This window comes from Bubalus bubalis, chromosome 19 (assembly GCF_019923935.1).
Source record: "Bubalus bubalis isolate 160015118507 breed Murrah chromosome 19, NDDB_SH_1, whole genome shotgun sequence".
NCBI lineage: Eukaryota > Metazoa > Chordata > Mammalia > Artiodactyla > Bovidae > Bubalus > Bubalus bubalis.
Genome location: NC_059175.1, coordinates 23,727,441 through 23,755,430, shown reverse-complemented (window position 1 = coordinate 23,755,430; position 27,990 = coordinate 23,727,441). Strand labels below are relative to the sequence as shown.

The following is a 27,990-nucleotide window of genomic DNA, read 5'->3' as shown; positions in this document are numbered from 1 at the left end:
AGAGTAGTGAGGAGCTAGGACATTTTCCAGAGGGAGTGATGGGAAGCAATTACAACCCCAGCCGCAAGAGAAAACACCCAAGAAAAAATACTTTGAACCAGTGTTGCCTGCCTCCCTCTTCTTTTTCAACCCTCTTTCCATTCTCTTCCTTTGACATCCCAAGTGTGACCCCTCTCTTTCCTTCTCACTTCTATGGCAACGTTTTCTTTTTGAATTTATACATACAATCACCTCCTTACCCACTGATCTCATTTATTTTTACTGCACTCCATTCTTTCTTCTTTCTCATGGTCTCAGTAATAAGAACAACTATGTCTTCTGTTTATTCAGTATCAATGTTGGCATTTTATGTCTTGCTCTTTACAAAAATTTTTAAAAAGTGAAACACAAAGGACCAGCCTCCTAAATTTAGTAGGTTTTATTTTTTATCAACAGATCAGTGATTGTCTATAGAAAATAACATATTGAAATTTAACCTTAAAAAAACAAGATGAAAACAATATTTACATGTAAAGGACACTTAAATACAAAGATGCTGAAAATGGAATGATACAAGGCAACAACAACAAAGAGATAAGATTTGAACGTAGCAAAACACTTAAGAGTCAAATCATAGGTTATCTATTTAACCCATGGTTCTAAAAACATTTACATTTAAATAAGAATTTAAATTATTTTACCAATAACTTATAATCCAATGCAGTAAAGAATGTGATGTATTTCTCACATCTCATTTAGGGTGACAATAATTGACCAAACCAGCAAAGTCAGTTCCATGAACTTGCTGCAAATGTCTACACGACCACAGTGTGTCTGGGACCCAGCACAAACCTGAAACTGCTCCATGGGTCAAAATGTGCTCCAAGGGAATGAGAAAATATTTAAAATTATATTTAATGGTCAGTTCTCCCCCTTCACAAACTAAATCTCATGCTCTTTTCTACACACTGTATGAGTCTGTGATTTTACAGAAAATGAAGACTGGAGACAAGTCTTCTAAACAATTCACCCCATCCCCAGCCCCCCTAAATCCCCAATTTTCTTCATATTCAAGTGAAAATGTTTTAGTTGACAGACTCATTTGGCAAGTTACCTAAATTCTTCCTTTAGCTGTATACACATATGGTAACTGAGACCTACTCTAATGTCAAATTAAGAAACTAATCATTCAAAAGGAATATTGAAGACTCAGTTGAAAATTGGAGGAAACATTTTAGTTTTTCCATTCCAAATTGTCATTATATTCTAAATTTTATACTTAAAATATATAATTTCTCAAATACTTTAATACTGTCTACAAGTATGCAGACTCCAGAATATTATCTGAAATTTTTAACATAATTAAGTAATAGTTGATTATTATCGAGTAGTTCCTTCATCATTATAAACTGTTCATTGTATTATAACTGAAAAGTCATAATAAGCATTATGTAAAGAAGGCCCTGGCTCATGGCAAAAAGTATACACACACACATATTACTTAGATTTAATTATACCCATTACTGATGCTCATTATACATGCAATAAGATAGCAGTTGCATGTTAGCTGATGGCACTCACATATTCAACCAGCTAACAATACACTGCCAACCCATCACACATAGGTCACCGGTGTACTTCGTTAACAAGAAGAATTTATCCAGAAGCAAGTGGCAGGGCAGTTGTGGCTGCTGAATTGACCCAAAGCAGCCAGCTAACAATACACTGCCTACCTGATTCAGGTCACTGCTGCTCATCATGGCCCATGAAGTCACTGAGGCTAAATTTGTAACATGAAACAGTGGCAGAACTTTCATCTTAAAAGTCAGATTTTTAAAAACTTATAGACAAAACCTGTTTCTCCAAAAATATTATAAGAAATAAAATCAATATTTTTTCATCTATTCAAAAACTTAAAAAACGAAAATTTTCAAAATACTTCCACTTAGGTTTATAAACTAAGGCTCAGATATGAAAATATGTTATGGCTTACAAGTGAATTAAGAAAGTTATAATTAACTACAGTTTTTCCAATGACTTTTATTCACAGACCAAAAGGCCAGTCGTTTGTATTAAATAGTAAAATACCTAGGAGTCATGGTTATCCAAAATCTGGGCATAAGACAAATCTTCAGCTACATTCAGGAAAAACAAATATATGAAGTATTCAGGGAATTTAAGGAATTAAATGCCATTTGTTTTCTGATACAAAGGATATTAGTCATTACATTCTGAAAGTGCATTCTGAAAGTTATGTGTTGGATTTATTGTGTGACCAATGAAATACAGAAAAATGTGAAGGTCTAGAAAACCCTAAAACTGGTGGATTTGAAACTAGAATCGATGCGTAAAGACTAAAGGAATGTGAACTATTTAGAGAGAAAAAAAGTGAATCCTGATAAGGAGGAATCTAAAATCTAAATCATATGCATGTGTGCTAAGTTGTTTCAGTCGTGTCTGACTCTGTGCGACCCTATGGACTGCAGCCCACCAGGCACTTCTGACCATGGAATTCTCCAGGCAAAAACACTGGAGTGGGTTGCCATTTCCTTCTCCACCGGATCTTCCCAACCTAGGAATCGAATCCGCGTCTTTTTACCTCTAGTCTCCTGCACTTTACCTCTAATGCCACCTGGGATCCATAAAGTAAAAGAGCTATTTGTGTGTTAAAGTTAAGATGAAAATCTTTGGATTTGTTTTATTTTCACACTGATTGCAAGAGAAGCTGAAAACCTTTGCGTTCAGACTTTCAAGGTGAAATTTAACTGGATCAACAGTTAAATTACTAAGCTAGGACGGTGAAGGCAATGGCACCCCACTCCAGTACTCTTGCCTGGAAAATCCCATGGATGGAGGAGCCTGGAAGGCTGCAGTCCATGGGGTCGCTGAGGGTCGGACACGACTGAGCGACTTCACTTTCACTTTTCACTTTCATGCATTGGAGAAGGAAATGGCAACTCACTCCAATGTTCTTGGCTGGAGAATCCCAGGGACGGGGGAGCCTGGTGGGCTGCCGTCTATGGGGTCGCACAGAGTAGGACACGACTGAAGCGACTTAGCAGTAGCAGTAGTAGGACGGTGAATTTATGCACTTCTCCTCTTGACCACAAGATGGCACCATTTCCGGTTCTTTGGAAGGCAAGATTATGAATGCAACAGAGGGGAGTGCAACTAGCAACTGTTAAAAAGAAATTTTAACAGCCAGCTAGAGATGCACTGCCTACCTGACACATTCAAGCTTCATTTTTTTTTTTTTTTCTGTAGAGGCAAAAACTGGAAAGTACCATTTAGATACAAATGATTACCGTTATTTGGCAGATATATTCAATTTCTTACAAAAATGTTTTAGATATAGACTCTGAGGTTAGTGATGATATGAGACGTACAAATTTTCTACATTTTCAGATCATTTCATACGTCCAACAAATATCTTCTTTAGCAAGAATTAGTTTGTTCAAAGTCATATTTAAGACAGAGAGCTCGATTAAGCACTGGACACTCACCTTGGGAGAAACTTGACCTCTCCTCTGCTTCATGTCTTTGTCGAGCACCCGCATGACATCCTCCTTTGAAAATATAGGCAACATATTGGAATACAAACTATTTAGAAAAATCATAATATTAGGTGTGAATGTTTCTAGAGCCTCCACTTGTCAAATTACATTCACTTTTAAAGCAAACAACCATCTCCAGAATATAAATTACACAATTCAATATTAGATTTAGAGTTCTCAACCACCTCTTGGTCCTAGACAGGTATTACAAACAGTGACTTCGACAAGAAACCCCTTTAGGAAGTTGGGGCGAAGAAACAGAGGGGCGTTACTCACCCACAGAATCTCTTCTTCAGTGCGGACCCTCCTCCGGGCGGCGCGCTCCAGTTTCCACTCCATCTCTGGAGGCGTTTGTCCTACTGGCTCGAGTGTAGCCTCTCCTCGACCGCTTTTGGTTTTGTCCCCCAAGAATAAGCCAGTCTTGACGCTTAATCGTCAAACCCCAAGTCTAAGCCAGTCTTGACCCTTAATCGTCAAATCTCTGGAGTCTTGTCCCCTAGGACGATCATATTTCACTCCTAACCTCCATTTTCCTCCCACTCCTCCCACCTCTCTTAGAGCTTGGTCCCCAGAGTACCGTTTAAAAAGCCTGCTGGGCGGCCGCCGGAGCGGGAATTCCCCTACCCGACTTCTCATTGGCCAGAACTGCGGTGACGTCAGACTCCGGGAGGGATTCCCTCTGCGCGCGCCTGGGTCCTCCCTCCCTCCCGGCCACGGCCCCGCCCCGCAGCCTCCAGCTCTTTGTCCGCGGAGGCGCGCTCCGAAGCGCCAAGCTTTGCCGCGAGCAGTGGCGGGTCTGAGCTGCGGCGGGCGCGGAGGGCTGGAGAGCCGCAGGAGGCGAGGGGGTTGGCGGGCAAAGAAGCGGGTTCTGTGAATTAACGTTCTTTCCATACTAGAAACAAAAATGTTTCGTAATAACGGGCCCTGCACCCTTTTCCTCTGCCCCCACTTCTCATTCTCCAGCCCCATCATGCTGCCTTTGAGGCATCGGAGGGGTACAGTAACTCTGGCCGCCTCTGTTTTGGCGATAATCACCGTTGTGTAAGCAACTGAGTTTAGGCGTGTTCCCCCAACGTGTTCATCAGCTCTCCCTCCTTATTCAAACTGACTGGAAAATGTGGCAAGATTTCTATGCTGACAAGAAAGGGGGGAGCACTGACGTATTTATTCAAGAAATTCTCCTTTGCTCTAAGTGGTCAGCTTCTCTCACTTGATCTTATGAGCTTTCTTCCCAAACAACGGTTATTGAGTTGGTGAAAGAGCCTGTGACCTGATAAGGAGTGAAGACCCAGCAAGAGAGCTGAGGAGACTAGGGAATATGTGATAAAGAAGAGAATGATATTGGGGGTTGAAGGAGGGGCTTGGGGAAAAACGAAAAGGAGCCAGATGGGCTGTGCAGCCTCAGCTGCCACACCTGAGCTGCCAGGCTGCCAGGAGAGGAGAGCTGTCCATATGGCAGGAGGGGAAACCGTCTGGGAAACCTCTGACAGTCTGAAAGCCTGCTCCCCACTCCCCTTATCACCTACCTCCTCCCTGCCCCTCCACCCAACTGACAATGGATTGAAAGTGTAGTCACTCAGTTGTGTCAGACTCTTTGTGACCCCATGGACTGTAGTCGACCAAGCTCCTCTGTCCATGGAATTCTCCAGGCAAGCATACTGGAGTGGCTTGCCATTCCCTTCTCCAGGGGATCTTTTCCCTCTAATACAACATATGAGTTTATCCATTTGAGGGGGTGGGGAGAGTTAACAGATATGATGATAGTCAAAAATGTCAGTGATTTTTTAAAAAAATCTAAACTCAGTCTCCTGCTTTCCTCCACACTGAAAGCAAGAGAAACAGCACCAAGGCTAAGACCCAATCTTAAGACAATTTTCTATCCACAATGATAAAGGTTAGGGGAAATGCTCCACAGGGTAACAATCTTCAAATGAGATTCATCAAAATTCTTGCTAGTCAAATAACCCTTGGATTAAAAGATCTCTAAACTTCACCCACAAGAATTCTACTTTCCTTTCAGTGCATTCAAAGGATACTCATTCCAACTTCCAGTAAATCCTTTCAGCAAACATGGAGGCTAAATAAAGTGAAATATCATTGGATAAGAGTCAGATGTACTGTGGATTTAAAAGATTAGTTTTCAATACCAACTAAAAATAGTAATAGTATTAAAGGCTTTTTATCTTTGGTCTATTTTAAATACCATTTTACATTTACCCATTTATAAGAATGGGTACAAACTTGGGAGTAACAACCAATTCAGTTAATGAGCTTATACATACATATAAATTGCGATTTTAGACCCCATGTTTTTTACAAGTACTAAGGATAGCAAATTATTTAGAATTCAGTTTTCTATGAGTAATACCTTTATAAATTCCACTGTAGCCACTAATTCCATGGTATATCTCACAGCCTCCAAATACCTTTTCCCCCTAATGTAAAGTAGAAAAATATTAGTCAAAATTTTCCTTTTAAAAGCTATTGTGCATTTTAAATATTCAGATTGAAATTTAACTTCAGGATAATGGAAACAGAAAAATCACCATTTGGCAAATATCACACACTATCCCAGTCAGAAACCATGAATGCTAAAATTGGTGTGAATATGATTAGGATGTTTGCCTCCTATGATTAAATACAAAAAGAAAAATTATGACTTTTCATTGGACAAACCTGGCAGACACTACCTTCACTAAGTAATCTCACCATTAATGACACATAAACCTCATGTGCCTCTTGATATTGTGTACTTGGAAGGGGACATTACTTCTGTGATATTCTTGCCCCCCAAAATTGTAACTTCAATAATGAGAAAATACTAAATAAACCCAAATTGAAGGACATTTCAAAATAATTGGCCAGTAGTACTCTTCAAAAGTGTCAAACAGGTAGAAAGACTGAGAAACTGCCACAGGTCAGAAGAAACTAATTAGACATGACAATTAAATGCATTATGAGATCCTGGATTGAAATCTAGTCGGCGGGGAAGGGGGGGGCGGGGGGGGGGGGGGCGGTGGCTGGTGACGAAAGGACATTTGTTGGATACTTGTGGAAATGTGAATTTCTTGTTGATTAGTTAATAGAATAATAGCAATGTTAATTTCCTGGCTATAATCATTTATTATTGGTATGTTTAATGTTAATATTTAGGGAAGTTGAGTGAAGGATATAATGGGATACTATCCACCATTTTTGTAACTTTTTCTAAGCCAAATTAGTTCAAAATGAAACCTTAAAATTTTTTTTAATTAAACATCATGTGGTTATACAAATAGAAAAAAACTATGGTGCAACTGTTTAGGAAATATATATCTATATATACATACTCTATAAACATTTTATCTTAACTTTTTGTCAAATATGTTTTACGAATAACGGGCTAATTCAAATGTTCAGCGCCTGTGTAATTTACTATCCTCAAAATATCTTTGGGAGTGGATTTTGAAGATAGATTTGTAATAATAAGAAAGGCTGTGAGGAAGATCCCTTGGCAAAGGCCAGAGTCCACCTCGAAGGATTTGGAATAAGAAGGTGAAGGGGAAACAGGCGGTTTAGAGAGGCACAGAGAAGGGCGAGAGGGAAGAAGCTTTTCCGGGCTCATCTCTTGCTGGTGCTCTGAGTCTAAGCAGGGCTCTACCGATGGGAAGGAAAAGGATATCCAAGCTTCCCAAACGCAGCAGGTTTTGTTAATTACATGATCACATTTTCTTCTTTTTTTTTTTTTCACATTTTCACTCTAAATAATAACAACTTTCACTATCTCAGAAATGTACAATATACAAAGTAAGCTCCCTTCACCCGCTCTCCCAAGCTACTATTCCTTTCCTCAGCATCGTCAGACCTTTTCCAACGTATTTACAGACTTAAACATAAATAATCCGGCTCTGTGAAGCTTTCTACATAGATGGGATCTTACTATGCTTATCTGTTTCGCAACTTGCTTTTTCTACTTCACTGATTTCAACTGCTTTCCCAGAAACGCAAACCGGAGAGCTCCCCCGCCCCAATTCCAACGGTCTGTTGGCGCGGCGCTCGGACCGCGGCTCCTCCCGCGCGGCTGGAGGCTGGTAGCGCGTCCACAGCCCAGCTCGCGCTCCAGCGCCCGCGCGCCCGCCCCACACGCCGTGCGCGCGGCGCGCGCCTTACGGTACAGGAGGGACGGTTGGTGTTTGCGCCAACGGTCCGGGGACACGAGCCACGCCGGGTGAGGGGAAAGCCTGCGTGGGGCCGGAGACGAGGGGGGCGGTGGGTGTGCGGGTGCGAGACTGAATGAAGACGGACTTCAGCTCTCTCCATTACGGAGGAGGAGTGAGGGGAAAGGGAGGGAACTAATAAACTCTCGGAGAGTGCTTTCTTCCCAAAATACATAGCTCAAAATAGGGCGGAGGAAGAAATCAGTGTATCCCCTTATAATTCAGACTATCAGTAGGACTCTAAAAACGTAACCTGTGAAGCTTCTAGCTCTGTAAAAGCGTCAATCAGAAGAGTAGCCAGTAGAGTCCGTCACCTCTGGTTACACGACATTTTTCAATTAGCAGTAAAAGTACATGCATGTTGTCCCGTTACTGAATGATTTCTTAAGAGTCTGTCCCTTTAAAATGTTTTTCGCCATCCATACCCCAGTTAATGACGATGGAGAGTAAAGTCGGCAGCTGAAAGCATAAAAATCATATCCTTTCCCCTCCAACCACTTAACTCATTTCCCCCTTCTCTTTCTCGGCAGGGTAGCTCTTGCATAGGGTATTAAGTTATTTCCCCACGAATTTAAGGGATGTAAAGTTAACTATCAAACCAAAATGAGAACAAATCTGTATAAAACACAACAGATGAAGTCAGGCATATGAACATGATACCCCCTCAAAGAAAAGAGGGCTCATTAAAGGCTCTAGACCTGAAAATTCTTTTATTGGATATCCTACCAGCACTTCAAATACAACATAATCCAAAACAGAATTGAGAATCTTTCCCTATTCCCATCCTCCCCAAATGACCTGTTCTTTTTGTTTGCACCTTGTTCCCAATATTGCTATCTTCCTTGTGGAGCAAAGTCAAAGTCACCCTTAACTCTCCCTTTATCATGTACTAAAATCTGCTATCAAAGACAGTTTTTTCCTCTGTAGTGTTGATTCCATCTGTCCTCTTTTTGAAGATTACAAGAACCTAACTGATAATTCAACCTCTAGTCTACTCCACCTCCCTTCATGTCACATGTTTATTTGTACCCAGCAAGTACCATGCACTAGGCAAAGCAGTGGAGACCCAGTGACAAAGCTTTTAAAGGCAGTAAGCATCATCTTGAGCTAATCATATTTCTCCCTTGCCCCAAATCCCTGAAAGGATCTTCTTTACACACAGAATTAAGCTCTAAATTTTCTAGCTCAAATACAAGTCCTCTGTGATTTTAACATCTCTTTACCTTTCTTGCATCATCTCCCACAATCCCACCAAAATACCTCTAGTCCTCCATGCTGTGGTTAAGGCCCAGCACTGTCCTGCCTTCAGGCCTTTGCTGAGGGAGCCTCACCTTAGAGCTCTTTTTCCCTATCTTCTTCTGGCAATCTGATCATAAAATTTCAGTTGCCATTTCCCAAAAGCCTTCTCAGATCTTCTTAGTTGGAATTTTTTCTCCTCCTTATGTTCCCATAGCATATCTTTTGTACTGCTTGTCTACTTAATTCCAGCTTTTACATATGACTATGTGTGTGTGTTCTCCACTGTATTGTAACCTTCAAGTATTCAAGAATCTTGCTTTGTCATCTCTGTGTCCTCTTTAGAGAATAGCTCACTGCCTTGCACATAGTAAACTTTGTACATCGTTGTCATTCAGTAAATGTTTGCTGAATTGATTTGCAGATTTGAGATTAGGATCTTTCCCAAATCATGGAACTAGGATTTCTTGTTGTTTAGTCCATAAGTCATGTCTGACTCTTTGTTGCCCCATGGACTGTAACCCAGGCTCTTTTGCGCCCATGGGATTTCCCAGGCAAAAATACTGGAGGGTGTTGCTATCTCCTTCTCCAGGGGATCTTCCCAACCCAGGGATTGAACACCAGTTACCTGCTTGGCAGGCAGATTCTTTACCACTGAGTCACCTGGGAACTAGGACAATAGAGCCACAAAAGAAAGACCTTCCTGCTGCTGCTGCTGCTAAGTTGCTTCAGTCATGTCTGACTCTGTGCGACCCCATGGGATTTTCTCTGGTCCTCTGTCCACGGGATTTTCCAGGCAAGAGTACTGGAGTGGGTTGCCACTGCCTTCTCCTAAAGACCTTCCTACTACTTGCTAATTGTGTGACTTGAAAATGTTATTTGGCCCCTGTAAGTCTCAAGTTCCTCATTTGCAAAATGTGATAATTATTTTCTACTGTACAGATTTATGATGAGAATGAAGAGAAATCATATAAGGCCTCTAAGATAATTTTTTTCTTTTTAGATAAAGTAATGGCACTTAGCTGTCTAACTTAAAAGAGTGTTTGAATAATACATCTCTATAAAGCACTTGTCAAGAGAAGACTATCCTTGGGCCCAGAGCCTACACGTAATAGATGTCTGACACATAGCAGATGGTCAGTAAATATTATGTGAGTGAATACATTCTAAAATTCCAACCTCATTATCTAAATAGAAATATCCTAAATCAAAAGGAATCCATGTGGCTTCTCTGGTTTGATGATTATATCATTAGAATACTCATATATTCCAATTCTGTGCTCACCATGCAACCTTTTGATTTAAGACTTAAGTTTGAGAAAAACTACCCCTGACAGGGACCTGCCCTACTCTAGACAGTTACATATCTACAATTGGAAATGAACTGAATTCTGATTTATCCTCCAGATTTGAGCTGGGGTAATGTAAATTAGTACCCCATAATTGTTCTGAATTGAGAACATTTCTGGAGAAGTAGAATAGAAACTGGATGGGTGAAAGAACAGTGGACTTCTAGTGCAAGCTAGACACTCTTGTCCTGCCATTAACTTGCAGTGTGATTTTAGCCAAGTTACTCCTCTCCCAAAAGTCTGATTACTTATAAAATTAGGAGTTCTAATATTCTTTCCACCTCTGTATCATCAGATCAGATCAGATCAGTCGCTCAGTCCTGTCCGAGTCTTTGCGACCCCATGAATCACAGCACGCCAGGCCTCCCTGTCCATCACCAACTCCCAGAGTTCACTCAGACTCACGTCCATCGAGTCAGTGATGCCATCCAGCCATCTCATCCTCTGTCGTCCCCTTCTCCTCCTGCCCCCAATCCCTCCCAGCATCAGAGTCTTTTCCAATGAGTCAACTCCTCGCGTGAGGTGGCCAAAGTACTGTAGTTTCAGCTTTAGCATTCCTTCCAAAGAAATCCCAGGGCTGATTTCCTTCAGAATGGACTGGTTGGATCTCCTTGCAGTCCAAGGGACTCTCAAGAGTCTTCTCCAACATCACAGTTCAAAAGCATCAATTCTTCGGCGCTCAGCCTTCTTCACAGTCCAACTCTCACATCCATACATGACCACAGGAAAAACCATAGTCTTGACTAGACGAACCTTTGTTGGCAAAGTAATGTCTCTGCTTTTGAATATGCTATCTAGGTTGCTCATAACTTTCCTTCCAAGGAGTAAGCATCTTTTAATTTCATGGCTGCAGTCACCATCTGCAGTGATTTTGGAGCCCCCAGAAAATAAAGTCTGACACTGTTTCCACTGTTTCCCCATCTGTTTCCCATGAAGTGATGGGACCGGATGCCATGATCTTCGTTTTCTGAATGTTCAGCTTTAAGCCAACTTTTTCACTCTCCACTTTCACTTTCATCAAGAGGCTTTTGAGTTCCTCTTCACTTTCTGCCATAAGGGTGGTGTCATCTGCATATCTGAGGTTATTGATATTTCTCCCAGCAATCTTGATTCCAGCTTGTGTTTCTTCCAGCCCAGTGTTTCTCATGATGTACTCTGCATAGAAGTTAAATAAGCAGGGTGACAATATACAGCCTTGATGTACTCTGTATCATACTGTTCACCAATTAACAACTAAAGTAGGCACTAACAACTTGGTAATACTCTGCTTTAAGTCACAACTAGAGCAGAGACATTACTTTGCCAACAAAGGTCCATCTAGTCAAAGTTATGGTTTTTCCAGTAGTCAAGTACGGATGTGAGAGTTCGACTATAAAGAAAGCTGAGCACCGAAGAATTGATGCTTTTGAACTGTGGTGTTGGAGAAGACTCTTGAGAATCCCTTGGACTGCAAGGAGACCCAACCAGTCAATCCTAAAGGAAATCAGTCCTGAATATTCATTGGAGGGACTGATGCTAAAGCTGAAATTTCAATACTTTGGCCACCTGATGTGAAGAACTGACTCATTTGAAAAGACCCTGATGCTGGGTAAGACTAAAGGCAGGAAGCGAAGGGGATGACAGAGGATGAGATGAGATGGTTGGATGGCATTACCAACTCAATGGACATGAGTTTGAGCAAGCTCTGGGAGTTGGTGGTGGACAGGGAAGCCTGGCCTGCTGCAGTCCATGGGATCGAAAAGAGTCTGACAAGGCTGAGCAGCTGAACTGAGCTGAGTCATCATCTCGCTGTCTCTGACCATGCAACTCAAATGCCAATAAACTGATTAGGACTAGAAACCCTAACATTTATCTTGGAAGACATTCCCCCATGGGTCTCTTACATTCCTGCATGTCTTGTTGAATATGCTAAGGATGGGATGCAAAGTCTGAATGAATGACTGGTAAACCATTTCTCATAATTTGCAACAAGCAGTCTTGAGGTATGGGGTAACCTCTCCATCTGGAACAAAGAACAGGCTTTCTTCTGCTCACTGTAAAAGAAATAGATTCCCCAACTAAGTTTCCCTCTTCTCTAATGCAACCTACTGTGGGGAAAGGCATCTATTTGGACCCTTCACGTCATCCCTGTGGGATTTGGGGACAAGGTGAATTGATGTAAATATGATGTTCATGCCTCTTGCTGTGTTGTGAATAACAAAGTCCTTTGTTCTTAAGAAAAAATTATAGCTATGTGTGGCAATAGATGGGGCTTCCCTGGTAGCTCAGCTGGTAAAGAATCTGCCTGCAATGCCGGAGATCTGGATTCGATCCCTGGGTTGGGAAGATCCCCTGGAGGAGGGCATGGCAACCCACTCCAGTGTTCTTGCCTGGAGAATCCCCATGGACAGAGGAGCCTGGCGGGATACAGTCCATGAGGTTGCAAAGAGTCAGATACGACTTAGTGACTAAGCACACACAGCATAGCATGGTGACAGATGTTAACTAGATTTATTGTGGTGCTCATCTCCCAACATATACAAATACCAAATCATGTTGTACACCTGAAGCTAATATAATGTTATATGTCAGTTATACTTCAACAAAAATATTTTTAATTAAAAACAAAATCTTTTGTCTCTGCCAGCACCCATGCAACAGTAATAGGCTAATTTATCAGATTTAAATAGGATAAAATAAAATTGAAGACCTATACCCTTAAGTGATAAGTTAATATGAGAGTGGAAAACCAAGTTTCATATAACCATAGATTTTTTATGTTTGCTCTTCTGTGTCATTTTCATAGTCTGAGTTCAAGACATCTGCAGATGGCTGGAAACTTAGATGTTAGAGAAATTTAGTTAGCCCATGGTGTACTAACAAGATCAAAATTATTATTTCAATCTCTGCACAATTTATTTAGTTTACTAGATTTATTTTTTAATTTTATAAGTATTTAGATACCTACATTAGAAGTCAGTTAACACAAATGTGACAGATAAGAATTTTAAAGGCTCAACAATACAGTGCATTAAAAATTTGCATTCTAAATAGATGAAACTTGTTCTATGGTTAAAATTTTCAATGTAATTCCAGCTAAGCCATTATATCCTCTTATAATCCTAATTAAAATAATGTGTTTAAAGGACCAACCTGGCCTATTATACTCTAAATCTTCTGATTTAAGTTTTTAATTTTATTTATTACATACATTTTAGTAAGAATGAAGTAGGTTACACTCAACAAAAGCATTCTACTTGATTTATTTTTGTTTAAAATTCTGTATTGTTCTACTTAACAAATTAAGGCATTTCCAGAGACTAAAGCTTGGTCTTCCTTTGTCTTCTTGGTTTTCCTTTTTCTTAGTAGCTACTATTGGTTCATTCTTAGTAAGCTTTTGAAAGGTTTAAATAGCATGCTGATAATCAGTTGAGAGGCAGGGCAAGACCTAAAATTTGAAGTTTTTGCCAATTTCTGTGTTGTAAATATTTCCACCATTGCCTCTTTCAGGTTACCAACATGACATGCAGCAATGGGAAGAGGAGGGCACTGCAGATCAGCTCCAGCCCACCACTGGGGGGGTTTCCTCTTAACACTATACCTACTGTCCACAGGTAATCTCAACCTTGTTCATGGTGTCAGTTACCTATACCTAATCCAGACAAACAAGCCTCACAAGCACCACAGACTTTTACTAAGAGCAGACTAAAGACCTTCCCCCAAAATCTTGGCCTCCTCCAATATTCACTAACTCAGTGAATGTGCTGTAATCCATCCAGTGATATAAGCCAGCATCCTTGATATCTCATTCCTTTTCCTTGTTTTATCCACTACCAGATCCAGTCAATTTTACCTCCTAAGTTTTACTCACTTTTCACAACCATCTTCTTAGTCTGAGGTACCATAAATTCTTTTTTTAATTGAAAAAAAAAAAGATGATAAAATCACAAGAGTAAACTAAATGTGAAAAAAGGCTTAAAAATTACAATGAATTTTATGCTCTTTCCCTAACTGGATGTATTCGCATTGAAAACATACAGATAGTTTGGAATTTTAATCTTTAAATGATCCTTTTCATTCATTCTCTTAGAAAAAGCACATGTAAGTTTTAAGAGGTCTTGTTCTGCTAATATCAAGAAATGAATAAAGCAATTTATGGATCATCTGCAACCTAACAAAGTGAAACCTGGGACATAGAAGTGAATGTTGCTCAGTCGTGTCCAACTCTTTACAACCCCCATGTACTATATGGTCCATGGAATTCTCCAGGCCAGAATACAGGACATAGAAGATGAGAGAAAAAGGCTAAAGGTTTCCAAAGGAAGGGATGAAAGTCTGGGATTTGAAGTCCTGTGGTTCAAATCTGTTATGAGACTATGACAAGAACCCATCATTCTGAGATGTCTTCAGCAAAGTGTGTGAGCATCTTCCTCTAACCAAGCTCTTGCTACAAATCTGTAGAGATGCAGCCATAAGTGATAATACCTCTGGCCCTAACAATAGCCATGACTGTCTGGCTATTCTCCCATATCCTTTCTTCTTCTCTAACCCATTTTTTGTTATAGTAAAGTCAGAGTGATCCCTTTTAAGGAGAGATCATGTCACTCCTCTGCTTAAGTCTTCCTAAGACCAGATTCTTCACAAGGCCAAAAGTTCCTCTATGATCTGGCCTCTCCTTTTCTCTCCAGCCTCACCTGGAACCATACACCCCTTTGCATTGTATTTGCAGTAAACTTTCCTTTTAAAGAAACCATATTCCTTTCATCTTGAGATTTTCATATATTTCATTCCTCCTAATGCCCCTAGGCATTATGTACATATGTATATATGTACATAAATGTAATTCTTAATAACTATAGTTAATCACAATGGTGTGATCACTCACTTAGAGCCAGACATCCTGGAATGTGAAGTCAAGTGGGCCTTAGAAAGCATCACTATGAACAAAGCTAGTGGAGGTGATGGAATTCCAGTTGAGCTATTTCAAATCCTGAAAGATGATGCTGTGAAATTGCTGCACTCAATGTGCCAGCAAATTTGGAAAACTCAGCAGTGGCCACAGGACTGGAAAAGGTCCGTTTTCATTCCAATCCCAAAGAAAGGCAATGCCAAAGAATGCTCAAACTACTGCACAATTGCACTCATCTCACACGCTAGTAAAGTAATGCTCAAAATTCTCCAAGCCAGGCTTCAGCAATATGTGAACCGTGAACTTCCTGATGTTCAAGCTGGTTTTAGAAAAGGCAGAGGAACCAGAGATCAAATTGCCAACATCCACTGGATCATGGAAAAAGCAAAAGAGGTCCAGAAAAACATCTATTTCTGCTTTATTGACTATGCAAAGCCTTTGACTGTGTTGATCACAATAAACTGTGGAAAATTCTTCAAGAGGTGGGAATACCAGACCACCTGACCTGCCTCTTGAGAAACCTATATGCAGGTCAGGAAGCAACAGTTAGAACTGGACATGGAACAACAGACTGATTCCAAATAGGAAAAGGAGTTCGTCAAGGCTGTATATTGTCACCCTGCTTATCTAACTTATATGCAGAGTACATCATGAGAAACGCTGGGCTGGAAGAAGCACAAGCTGGAATCAAGATTGCCAGGAGAAATATCAATAACCTCAGATATGCAGATGACACCACCCTTATGGCAGAAAGTGAAGAGGAACTCAAAAGCCTCTTTTTTTTTTTTTTTAATTTTATTTTATTTTTAAACTTTACATAACTGTATTAGATTTGCCAAATATCAAAATGAATCCGCCACAGGTATACATGTGTTCCCCATCCTGAACCCTCCTCCCTCTTCCCTCCCCATTCCATCCCTCTGGGTCGTCCCAGTGCACCAGCCCCAAGCATCCAGTATCGTGCATCGAACCTGGACTGGCAACTCGTTTCATACATGATATTTTACATGTTTCAATGCCATTCTCCCAAATCTTCCCACCCTCTCCCTCTCTCACAGAGTCCATAAGACTGTTCTATACATCAGTGTCTCTTTTGCTGTCTCGTACACAGGGTTATTGTTACCATCTTTCTAAATTCCATATATATGCGTTAGTATACTGTATTGGTGTTTTTCTTTCTGGCTTACTTCACTCTGTATAATAGGCTCCAGTTTCATCCACCTCATTAGAACTGGTTCAAATGTATTCTTTTTAATGGCTGAGTAATACTCCATTGTGTATATGTACCACTGCTTTCTTATCCATTCATCTGCTGATGGACATCTAGGTTGCTTCCATGTCCTGGCTATTATAAACAGTGCTGCGATGAACATTGGGGCACACGTGTCTCTTTCCCTTCTGGTTTCCTCAGTGTGTATGCCCAGCAGTGGGATTGCTGGATCATAAGGCAATTCTATTTCCAGTTTTTTAAGGAATCTCCACATTGTTCTCCATAGTGGCTGTACTAGTTTGCATTCCCACCAACAGTGCAAGAGGGTTCCCTTTTCTCCACACCCTCTCCAGCATTTATTGCTTGTAGACTTTTGGATCGCAGCCATTCTGACTGGTGTGAAATGGTACCTCATAGTGGTTTTGATTTGCATTTCTCTGATAATGAGTGATGTTGAGCATCTTTTCATGTGTTTGTTAGCCATCTGTATGTCTTCTTATAGAAAACTATAAAACACTGGTGAAAGAAATCAAAGAGGACACTAACAGATGGAGAAATATACCATGTTCATGGATTGGAAGAATCAATATAGTGAAAATGAGTATACTACCCAAAGCAATCTATAGATTCAATGCAATCCCTATCAAGCTACCAACAGCATTCTTCACAGAGCTAGAACAAATAATTTCAAAATTTGTATGGAAAGACAAAAAACCTCGAATAGCCAAAGCGATCTTGAGAAAGAAGAATGGAACTGGAGGAATCAACCTACCTGACTTCAGGCTCTACTACAAAGCCACAGTTATCAAGACAGTATGGTACTGGCACAAAGACAGAAATATAGATCAATGGAACAAAATAGAAAGCCCAGAGATAAATCCACGCACATATGGACACCTTATCTTTGACAAAGGAGGCAAGAATATACAATGGATTAAAGACAATCTCTTTAACAAGTGGTGCTGGGAAATCTGGTCAACCACTTGTAAAAGAATGAAACTAGAACACTTTCTAACACCATACACAAAAATAAACTCCAAATGGATTAAAGATCTAAACGTAAGACCAGAAACTATAAAACTCCTAGAGGAGAACATAGGCAAAACACTCTCTGACATACATCACAGCAGGATCCTCTATGACCCACCTCCCAGAATATTGGAAATAAAAGCAAAAATAAACAAATGGGACCTAATTAACCTTAAAAGCTTCTGCACATCAAAGGAAACTATTAGCAAGGTGAAAAGGCAGCCTTCAGAATGGGAGAAGATAATAGCAAATGAAGCAACTGACAAACAACTAATCTCGAGAATATACAAGCAACTCCTACAGCTCAACTCCAGAAAAATAAATGACCCAATCAAAAAATGGGCCGAAGAACTAAATAGACATTTCTCCAAAGAAGACATACAGATGGCTAACAAACACATGAAAAGCCTCTTGATGAAAGTGAAAGTGGAGAGTGAAAAAGTTGGCTTAAAGCTGAACATTCAGAAAACGAAGATCATGGCATCCGGTCCCATCACTTCATGGGAAACAGATGGGGAAACAGTGGAAACAGTGTCAGACTTTATTTTCTGGGGGCTCCAAAATCACTGCAGATGGTGACTGCAGCCATGAAATTAAAAGATGCTTACTCCTTGGAAGGAAAGTTATGAGCAACCTAGATAGCATATTCAAAAGCAGAGACATCACTTTGCCAACAAAGGTCTGTCTAGTCAAGGCTATGGTTTTTCCTGTGGTCATGTATGGATGTGAGAGTTGGACTGTGAAGAAGGCTGAGCGCCGAAGAATTAATGCTTTTGAACTGTGGTGTTGGAGAAGACTTTTGAGAGTCCCTTGGACTGCAAGGAGAGCCAACCAGTCCATTCTGAAGGAGATCAGCCCTGGGATTTCTTTGGAAGGAATGATGCTAAAGCTGAAACTCCAGTACTTTGGCCACCTCATGGGAAAAGTTGACTCATTGGAAAAGACTCTGATGCTGGGAGGGATTGGGGGCAGGAGGAGAAGGGGACGACAGAGGATGAGATGGCTGGATGGCATCGCTGACTCGATGGACGTGAGTCTGGGTGAACTCCGGGAGTTGGTGATGGACAGGGAGGCCTGGCATGCTGTGATTCATGGGGTCGCAAAGAGTCGGACAGGACTGGGCGACTGAACTGAACTGAATGCCCCTCCTCCTCAACCCAGTTAATCTCTTCCCTGATTCCAGAGTTCAAACATAACTTCCTTTCTTAACTTTTTGAATCATATCCCAGCCCCTAATTTTTGATGCCAGAGCACCCTCTTCTTCTTCTGATTAGGATTTATCATAATTCACCCCACTTCAAAGGAAGTAGTAAATATATGAGATTCAGCTACAGGAGATCTTGGACAAGATCTCTTATTTAATTTCTCTTGTCCAGGAGACTTTGAACAAGATCTCGGCTTCAATTTTCCCAAATATAAAGCAAAGTTTAAATTAAAGCCTCTACCTTAGGTACATAGCTCTGATTTCTATGATTCCAAGTAAAGGTTATTCCAGGAGGTAGTATAATGTAGATATTAAGAAACTGGACTCTGGAGTCACCTTGGTTCCAATACCACCCTCTTCTTTATAATAATTTATATATTATGATCTAAGTATGATGTTCTGAAAGAAAATAAGTTAGAAACATTCACATTCCCTTTCTAATCAATTTTTTAAATGCCCCACATCAAAATTTTAAAACTCTGCGTTGAACACAGCCAGGCAGAAAAAAATCAGACATTCTCATGATAATGGATTAAATTAAAACTAACATTGTCTTTATTATGCCTAATCATCAGATATTTGACCTAGCTCAAATCAATAAGAATGCATTTGCACCATGTATACCTGTGGCGGATTCATTTTGATATTTGGCAAATCTAATACAGTTATGTAAAGTTTAAAAATAAAATAAAATTAAAAAAAAAAAAAAAAAGAATGCATTTGCACCAAATTAAAATGAAATTTTTTCCTGAAGGTGGCACTGTGAACAAGGAAAAGTAATAAATCCACTAAATTTTTCAGGACTACAGGACTATCTTATTAGGTTAAAAAAAAAAAAGCAACATAATATGCATCCTGGTACCTTTGACTTCTTACTTGCCATTTTCTTTTCACTTTGATTCTTTAAATTCATTGTTATTTGTAGGTGTACCCATTAGCTTTTTGAGTAAGTTTTTAAATTGATATTTCCTTAATAAAAAAACAACTAATAGCTGAAATTTATTGAATGCTAACTATATTCAGCCACTGTACTACAAACCTCAGCAGTGAATTAAAGGAAGGAGGTTTTGGTTTGGTGTGGTCTGTACCACGCAGCATGTGGGATCTTGGTTCCCCCACTAGGGATCGAACCTGTGCTTCCTTGCTGGGGGAACCTAGAGTCTTAACCACTGGACCACCAGGGAAGTCCCAGGAGCTCTTCTAAAGTAATATTTAACTCACACAGCTCCAACCTACTTGATTTTGCTAGGGAATTGAGGCATTTATAAACTTGTTTCTCTGCTTACCGCCTCCCGCCCCGGGACAACACGTAAGGAGACGAGGTAGGATGTTTGTCTTTATTAACAGGAGATTTGACTAAAAAAGAGCCTTTACTTTGTTACCTGCTGCCAAATAAAAGTGAAGATCTCATCAAGGACATTTTCTGTTTCCTGTTGTTAAACACCAGTTGACATGTACCAGAATCAGACCTACTTTATAGCAAGGTACAAACCACCTAAATTATTTTGTCGTCCAGTGTAGGAAGGTGTGAGTCCTAAAACCTAAAAGTTTACTGTTACCTTACTGCCAAGAAGCTAGTACAATTTTAGAACAACCTTCAAAGTTTGAGAGCATAATTTGAGTACATGGATTGGCTGTGTGCCACAGGGGCTACCATTCTTAATTTTTCTTGAGGTTTCATAGCTTTATCTCCTAGATATTAGTTTTTCAAATTGCTCAGAAAACTTGAATTGTCTCACTATTATGGAAAACTTGTCCCTCAGCTGAAGCACAAGACTGTTAGACCATCACACTTAAATGAAACACTTCCAACTATACTTATCCAATGAGTAAATATACCTGTGTAAATACAGAAGCATTTAGTTAACATTTCAAAAAGTTCAAATTAGCAACTTGGTCATAATTTCAACACAATAATGTTTACATTTCAGTAATACTATACACAATGACCTGATTTTCTAGAGTAAGGCAGAGGAAAAGCTTCTTAAATTCTTCTTCACGGGACTAGGAAACACACAGTAGCATACAGAGTCTCATGGCTGGCAATTCCTTTAGACACTGATGAAAATCAGCATAGATACTGTAGGCAGGACTAAACTCTGGCTGCTCTGTAGTTCTCTGAGAGATCATGATTATGTTCAACTCCTGTTCAATAGACAGCACACACTACAGGGTAAACAGAGAATTGAGTTCATTTCTGCCCTCGGAGAGCTCTTGGACTAAAAGTGAAGAGGAAACAAGCACAGTAATAGTTTCAATATTGACAGTCTGCAAGAGGGGACACATGAAAATGCAAGGTGTTGTGGGATATTCATTTATATAAATATATTGTCGTCTGTAAGCTTCCTAAGATTAAATGATTTCAATTCCTATTTCTCAGTGCTTTGTTTACTGTGCTATTCTGAAGCCTCGGGTTTCAATATTTATCTTAGATTATAGAACTCAAAACTGTCCCACCATTATAAAGGCCGGAAAATCTGAATTTTGGAAGAAATGCCTTACTTTCCTTGATTTCCTACCATTTTGTTCACTTTTGAGAGAATTATAGAAATGAGCATAATCTCATATATATTTTTAAATATCCAGCCACAGGGTGTTGATTAAATAAGCTATTCCACATATATATAATGAAGTGAAGTCATTAAAATGTTTCAGAGATGAAAATCATGAAAGAATCATCACTGCCATTCAGTTCAGTCGCTCAGTCGTGTCCTATTCTTTGCAACCCCATGGTGTGCAGCACACCAAGCTTCCCTGTTCATCAGCAACTCCCAGAGCTTGTTCAAACTCATGTTCATTGAGTCAGTGATGCCATCCAACTATCTCATCCTCTGTCATCCCCTTCTCCTCCTGCCTTCAGTCTTAACCAGCATCAGGGTCTTTTCCAATGAGTCAGTTCTTCACATCAGGTGGACAAAGTATGGACCTAACAGAAGCAGATGATATTAAGAGGCAGTGGCAAGAATACACAGAACTATACAAAAAAGATCTTCATGACCCAAATAACCACAGTGGTGTGATCACTCACCTAGAGCCAGACATCCTAGAATGTGAAGTCAAGTGGGCTTTAGGAAGCATCACTGCAAACAAAGCTAGTGGAGGTGATGGAATTCCAGTTGAGCTATTTCAAATCCTAAAAGATGATGCTGTCAAAGTGCTGCACTCAATATGTCAGCAAATTTGGAAAACTCAGCAGTGGCCACAGGACTGGAAAAGGTCAGTTTTCGTTCCAATCCCAAAGAAAGGCAATGCCAAAGAATGTTCAAACTACCACACAATTGCACTCATCTCACATGTTAGTAAAGTAATGCTCAAAATTCTCCAAGTCAGGCTTCAACAGTACGTGAACCATAAACTACCAGATGTTCAAGCTGGATTTATAAAAGGCAGAGGAACCAGAGATCAAATTGCCAACATCTGTTGGGTCATAGAAAAAGCAAGAGAATTCCAGAAAAATGTCTGCTTCTGCTTTATTGACTATGCCAAAGCCTCTGACTGTGTGGATCATAACAAACTGGAAAATTCTTCAAGAGATCGGAATACAAGACCACCTTACCTGCCTCTTGAGAAATCTGTATGCAAGTCAAGAAGCAACAGTTAGAATGGGACATGGAACAACAGACTGGTTCCAAATCAGGAAAGGAGTACGTCAAGGCTGTATATTGACATCCTGCTTATTTAACTTCTATGCAGAGTACATCATGTGAAATGTTGGGCTGGATGAAGCACAAGCTGGAATCAAGATTTCCAGGAGAAATATCAATAACCTCAGATACACAGATGACACCACTCTTATGGCAGAAAGTGAAGAAGAACTAAAGAGCCTCATGATGAAAGTGAAAGAGGAGAGTGAAAAAGCTGGCTTAAAACTCAACATTCAAAAAGCAAAGATCATGGCATCTGGTCTCATCACTTCATGGCAAATAGATGGGAAAACAATGGAAACAGTGAGAGATTTTATTTTTCTGGGTTCCAAAATCACTGCAGATGGTGACTGCAGCCATGAAATAAAAAGATGCTTGCTCCTTGGAAGAAAAGCAATGTCCAACCTAGACAGCATATTAAAAAGCAGAGACATTACTTTGCCAACAAAAGTCTGTCTAGTCAAAGCTATGGTTTTTCCCATAGTTGTGTATGGATGTGAGAGTTGGGTCTAAAAGGAAAGCTGAGAGCCGAAAAATTGATGCTTTTAAACTGTGGTGTTGGAGAAGACTCTTGAGAGTCCCTTGGACTGCAAGGAGATCCAACCAGTCCATCCTAAAGGAAATCAGTCCTGAATATTCATTGGAAGGACTGATGTTGAAGCTGAAACTCCAATACTTTGTCCACCTGATGTGAAGAACTGACTCATTTGAAAAGATCCTGATGCTGGGAAAGATTGAGAGCAGGAGGAGAAGGGGACGACAGAGGATGGGATGGTTGGATGACATCACCAACTTGATGGACATGAGTTTGAGCAAGCTCCAGGAGTTGGTGGTGGACAGGGAAGCCTGGCGTGCTTCAGACCATGGGGATGCAAAGAATCGGACACGATTGAGTGACTGAGCTGGATTGAACTGTGGAGATGGTGGCAAAACCCTTGAATACACTAAAAAATGTTAAGTTGCACATTTCAAATCAGTGAATTACATAGTATGTAAAATGTATTACAATAATTCTGTTGAAAAAAAAAGAATCTCTTGGTTCAATCAGCTATTGTTGGTGATGTGGATGATAAGGGCGAGAGTTGGGTGATAGCCTAAACCAAACAGAACCAGTCCTGTGTCCTTAGATCTCTTCCCAGAAAAGGGGAGTCATGATGTGCTTGGAAGCAACCCTAAGAGGTATCTTCTACATTAGGAATTTCTGTTATAAAGAAATAAATGAAAGAGAAATCCTGAAACCTTGAGGGTTAGGCATGATCTTATGAAAGTGCTCAAAACCATTATTATCCCTCACAGAACAGTGTATCTGTATTTGCTTTAAACCATGGCATGACTTAAAAATAATTGAATTTTCCACATCCTATACCTAAATGCAATTTCTAATTATTACTTGGCTATCCATATAAATCCTAAGTAAATCTGTGGTGTTTCTTTTCCCTTGCATCAGTACAATATGAATAAATGTAAATAATTGTTATGTCTGATTTACCTTGTGTTTTGTTAAGCAGCTAAAAGTAAATATTGAAAATAGAAGGAAATGGCAACCCACTCTAGTATTCTTGCCTGAAGAATCCCATGGACAGAGGAGCCTGGCAGGCTACAGTCCATGGGGTCGCAAGAGTCAGACACGACTTAGCGACTAAACCACCACCACCACCATGCAAGTTTGAACAGGTGTTTGCCTAAAGGAAGGCTATAGATCTTAAAGTGCAGGGCTAACTGAATCAAAGCAAATTACTATCACAAGTATGCAGATTTCCTTACATTGAATGATACTCAATTTTCTTTGTTTGTTTGTTTTGTTGCCACACCTTGCAGCTCCTGGGGATCACTGACCAGGGACTAAACCCTGGTTCCACACAGTGAAAGTCTTAACGAATGGACCACCAAGGAATTCCCAATGGTACTCAGTTTTAACCATCCTATTTCATGTAAGTTTTCATTACAAATGGTCTCAGATTAATTCTAGATGTAAGTGGCAATAAAATATGAACAACTAGATGAAAATAATACACAGGACCTCATAAATGAGTGAATCAAAGTTCACTCCAGAAAGAAAGAGGTACTAGATGAAGATGGATTCGTTAATACGAGAATATATTTTTTTCAAAGAAAGATCTGTTAGGTACTTGGGATGGCAAGAAAAACTCAGTTAACCCAGTGAGTTAGAATAAAAATGTAGAACTTTTAAATAACATTTTTAATAGGACTTGTGGTCACATGACAATACATTTTTAAGCTTTTCAGAATTGTGGGACATTGAGATATGCATAAAATGTTCTCTCTTTTTAAATCAATGCATCTTTTCCCAAGGGACTAAGATGCCTCCAGGACCTGGGCAAGTTTCCTTCTATAACTCAATCTGAGATACCTTGAGGCAGGGAATTCCACTAGGAAGGAAGAATTGGATTCAATTTACTGTTTCTGGATTTCCTCTCCAGGATTGCCTAGAAGAGTTAAGAAACTGTTGTGAATGTCTCCAGCACTCAATAAAATTGCTCTCTAGATCCCTACATTTGACAAGTAGGCTCCAGAATTCAGCCGTGAGCAAGGACACCACATTTGCTCTCCAAATGCAATCTATGCCCACATTTTCGACATTAACGCATACCTATATTTTTACTTCATGGGCAGTTTTCTCCAGTTGGAAGCAAGAGAGAAGGAGGAGTTAGATTCCAGTGAGAAGGGTTTTATACACCTTGCTGGCTTTGAGATTTAGGGGCCCACATGCAAGGGCCAGAATGACAGCTCTAGGAGTAAAGACAAGTCCCCAGTTTGCAGCAAGCCAGGCAATACAGACCTTGGCCCTGCCATCATAAGGAACTGGATTCTGCCAACAATCAGACTGAGTTTGGAAATGGAATCCTCCCAGAGTCTCTAAATAAGAATCCAGCCAACACCTTGATTTCCAAGAAATCCAGAGTAGAGAACCCAGCTTAGCCATCTCTGATCTACAGAACTATGAGATAGTAAGTTTGTATTGTTTTAAGCACTAACTTTATGGCAATTTGTTACAGCAGCCATAGATAACTAATACAAACAGATAACTATAGTGTTTGTCAGGTAACAGGCACTGTGTCAAGCATTTGAGATGCATCACCTCGATCAGTCTCACAATGTCTATTGTCCTGGTTTCAAAATTGAGCAATAAGACCCAAGTCACCGAGCTGACCAGTCCCCTCAGGACCATGATAGGAATCAACCATCTCTATGTGACTGCAGAACCTTTGACCATTTCTATACAATGGTCCACTGCTGCTATTCAATAATCATATATATAGAGGATCCAAGTTTTAAATACACACAAACATACTTATACATTCACATATGTATATATATTAAAAATTTCTGAAAGAAAATATACCAAAATATTCAGAATTGTATCTTTAGATGGTAGGATTATCACTTCTTACTTCATTATGGTTTCCTGTTTATCTGAATTACTTTACAATGAGCATATTCTACTTGCATAAAATTTTTATTTCCTTTTTTTTAGTTAAAAGATGAAGGTGAAAATTTATTAAGGAGAATCCGACCTGAATACCAATCATTTCTTTCATCTTATTCCCAGAGACTCCCACACTTAAAGACTCATCACATACCCAGGTCTCGGGCTCTAGCTGCAGCCCTCCAAGTGCTTCCGTCACTTTCAGGCTCCCAGGTCCCCAAAGGAAGGCCAAGAACTATCGTGGATCCTCTCTGAGGATGGAAGCCCATCTCACTCCCTGCTAGGGAGCCCGAGCTCTGGTGTCAGAGTCTAAAGGACACATTTCTCCTGTCTTTTCTCTTCAGGTTTCTCTACATTAGTGACACCAATCAAACCTCTGTGACAGATCCTGTTAGATAGTATAAGAGCTTTCCCCAACTCCTTTCTCCCTTGCCTACCTGTCACTATAGTGGCTAGGAGAATGAGAAACTAGATTCCCCAGCCTCCCTTGCAAGTAAGGGTAACTGTGTGCCTCAGGTCTGATTTTGAGACTCGAGTGAAAACCCACCTGGGAGTTTCCTGGGAAATGCTTTTTTGCTTCCTTAAACAAAGAGACAGAAGCAATCTGTGAAGCTTTCTACCCCTCCTTTCTTTTTATCTTTAATGCAGACAAGATGCCTGGAGCTACAGCAACAATCTTGTGATCATGAAACATCAAACATGAAGACAAACATGAAGTCTAATAAATTAGTGGAGCATAAACCATAAAGTCTGGTTTGTTGATAGCATCATTAGCAGATGTTAGCAACTCCTGTCTCACCCGATTATGTGTGAAAAAACAAACCCTTACCTTAAAACTCAAATGTGATTACCTCCATTCTTATCTCAACTGCCTGCTGCAGACATTGGAGTACTGGTGCTCTTTTCTGTTAGATGCAGAAATGAGAGAGAAAACTGGGAGAGGGGAGGAGAAAGAAGTAATTGCGGAAAATCTGTTTGTGTTTTCCACATATAGATTGCTTCATGTCCCTAATTTTGTCCTGTCCCATAAAATCCTATGCTGAAACCGAGATATCATGCTTATCACTTATGACACAGATTACAGCCCACAGCATCTATTTTAAGGAGGAGACAGTAAGATTGACATTTAAATTCAGTCATGTGACCTACAGAATCATCCAGCCAGTGATTCTACTTATGTTTTGATTCAAATAAATTTTTTCATGAATAACTGATAAAATGGAATGCCATTTTATTCCTGTAGCAAACTAAAGCCCATGGGAGTAGTCTGTCTACTTGAAGTGTCAGGACTAAGAAGATACATTGTCTGGACACTTTAACAAAATAAAACCAATTACAAGTCTATTATGTAAATTGTCTGTTATGTCAGATGAGTAATTCTAAATAAATGGGATAAAATATTCCTATCTGAAAAAAGCTTTTGTTGGTTGGTCTAAGTTCTACAATCTATGATCATTGTTGAATTTTAATACTACAGATGGAAGCTTCAAATCAACACACTTTTATTTCTTATTCTCTTAGAAACATTGATAGTTGGGAAAAATCTCCATTATACAGTCAGTCCTCAACAAACAGGGTCTTAACTACATGTCTTTGAGAGAGAAAGTTTCTCATGTTTTAAGCTTTGTGAACTTGTGTTAGTCAGAGTTTATGTCACTCATTCCTGTGATGTATCATTTTGTTGCATTTCAACAGGAGATTAAAATTGAACACTGGCACAGTGAGCAAGCAAAGAAATGTAACTTATTTCTATTATGTCATGTTAAGTGGCCAGTTGGAATTTTCACATATTGCTTTAAATTTTAAACAGTGAAAATCAGTGTGAACTGCAAGGTATATTGATTTTCATTTGTTAAGCAAACATTGTGGCTTGAACATGAACTATTTTTATGCATTTGAATCTTTGTTATTGAAATTTAGTCTCTTGTTCTTTCAACTATTTTTATACAATTTTTCAAAGTTATTTTCCATTTACCAATATTACAAAAGATTGACTTTATTCTTAGTGTTGTATAATCCTTGAGGCTGTCTTACACCCGATAGTTTGTAGCTCCCCTCCCCCCACCTCTTTATTCCCTCTCTCCTACTAGTTTGTCTCTATATCTGTAAGTCTGCTTCTTTATTGTTGTATTCATTAGTTTGTTGTATTTTTTAGATTCCACATGTAAGTGATATCATACAATATTTGTCTTTCTCTGTCTGATCTGTTTCACTTAGCATAATGCCCTCCGAGTCCATCCATGCTGTTGCAGA

General features: G+C 39.7%; 1 protein-coding gene and 1 long non-coding RNA gene across 2 annotated transcripts in view; one reads left to right on the top strand and one right to left on the bottom strand.

The window, feature by feature from the left end:
- Positions 1 to 5,043, bottom strand: part of CDC20B (cell division cycle 20B) — a 68,141-nt gene extending 63,098 nt beyond the window's left edge. Inside the window, exons 1-2 of the mRNA XM_025270529.3 lie at positions 3,810 to 5,043; positions 3,483 to 3,545 (exon numbers count right to left, since the gene is read on the bottom strand). Coding sequence (XP_025126314.3) covers positions 3,483 to 3,545; positions 3,810 to 3,872 — 126 coding nt within the window. The 5' untranslated portion in view covers positions 3,873 to 5,043. The remainder of the gene's footprint in view (positions 1 to 3,482; positions 3,546 to 3,809) is intronic.
- Positions 5,044 to 7,595: 2,552 nt separating this feature from the next.
- LOC102409151 lies at positions 7,596 to 26,956 on the top strand. The gene is made up of 4 exons (XR_328895.4): positions 7,596 to 7,740; positions 13,804 to 13,907; positions 24,108 to 24,220; positions 26,386 to 26,956. It is a non-coding gene; the product is annotated as an uncharacterized LOC102409151 (long non-coding RNA).
- The last annotated feature ends 1,034 nt before the right edge of the window (positions 26,957 to 27,990 follow it).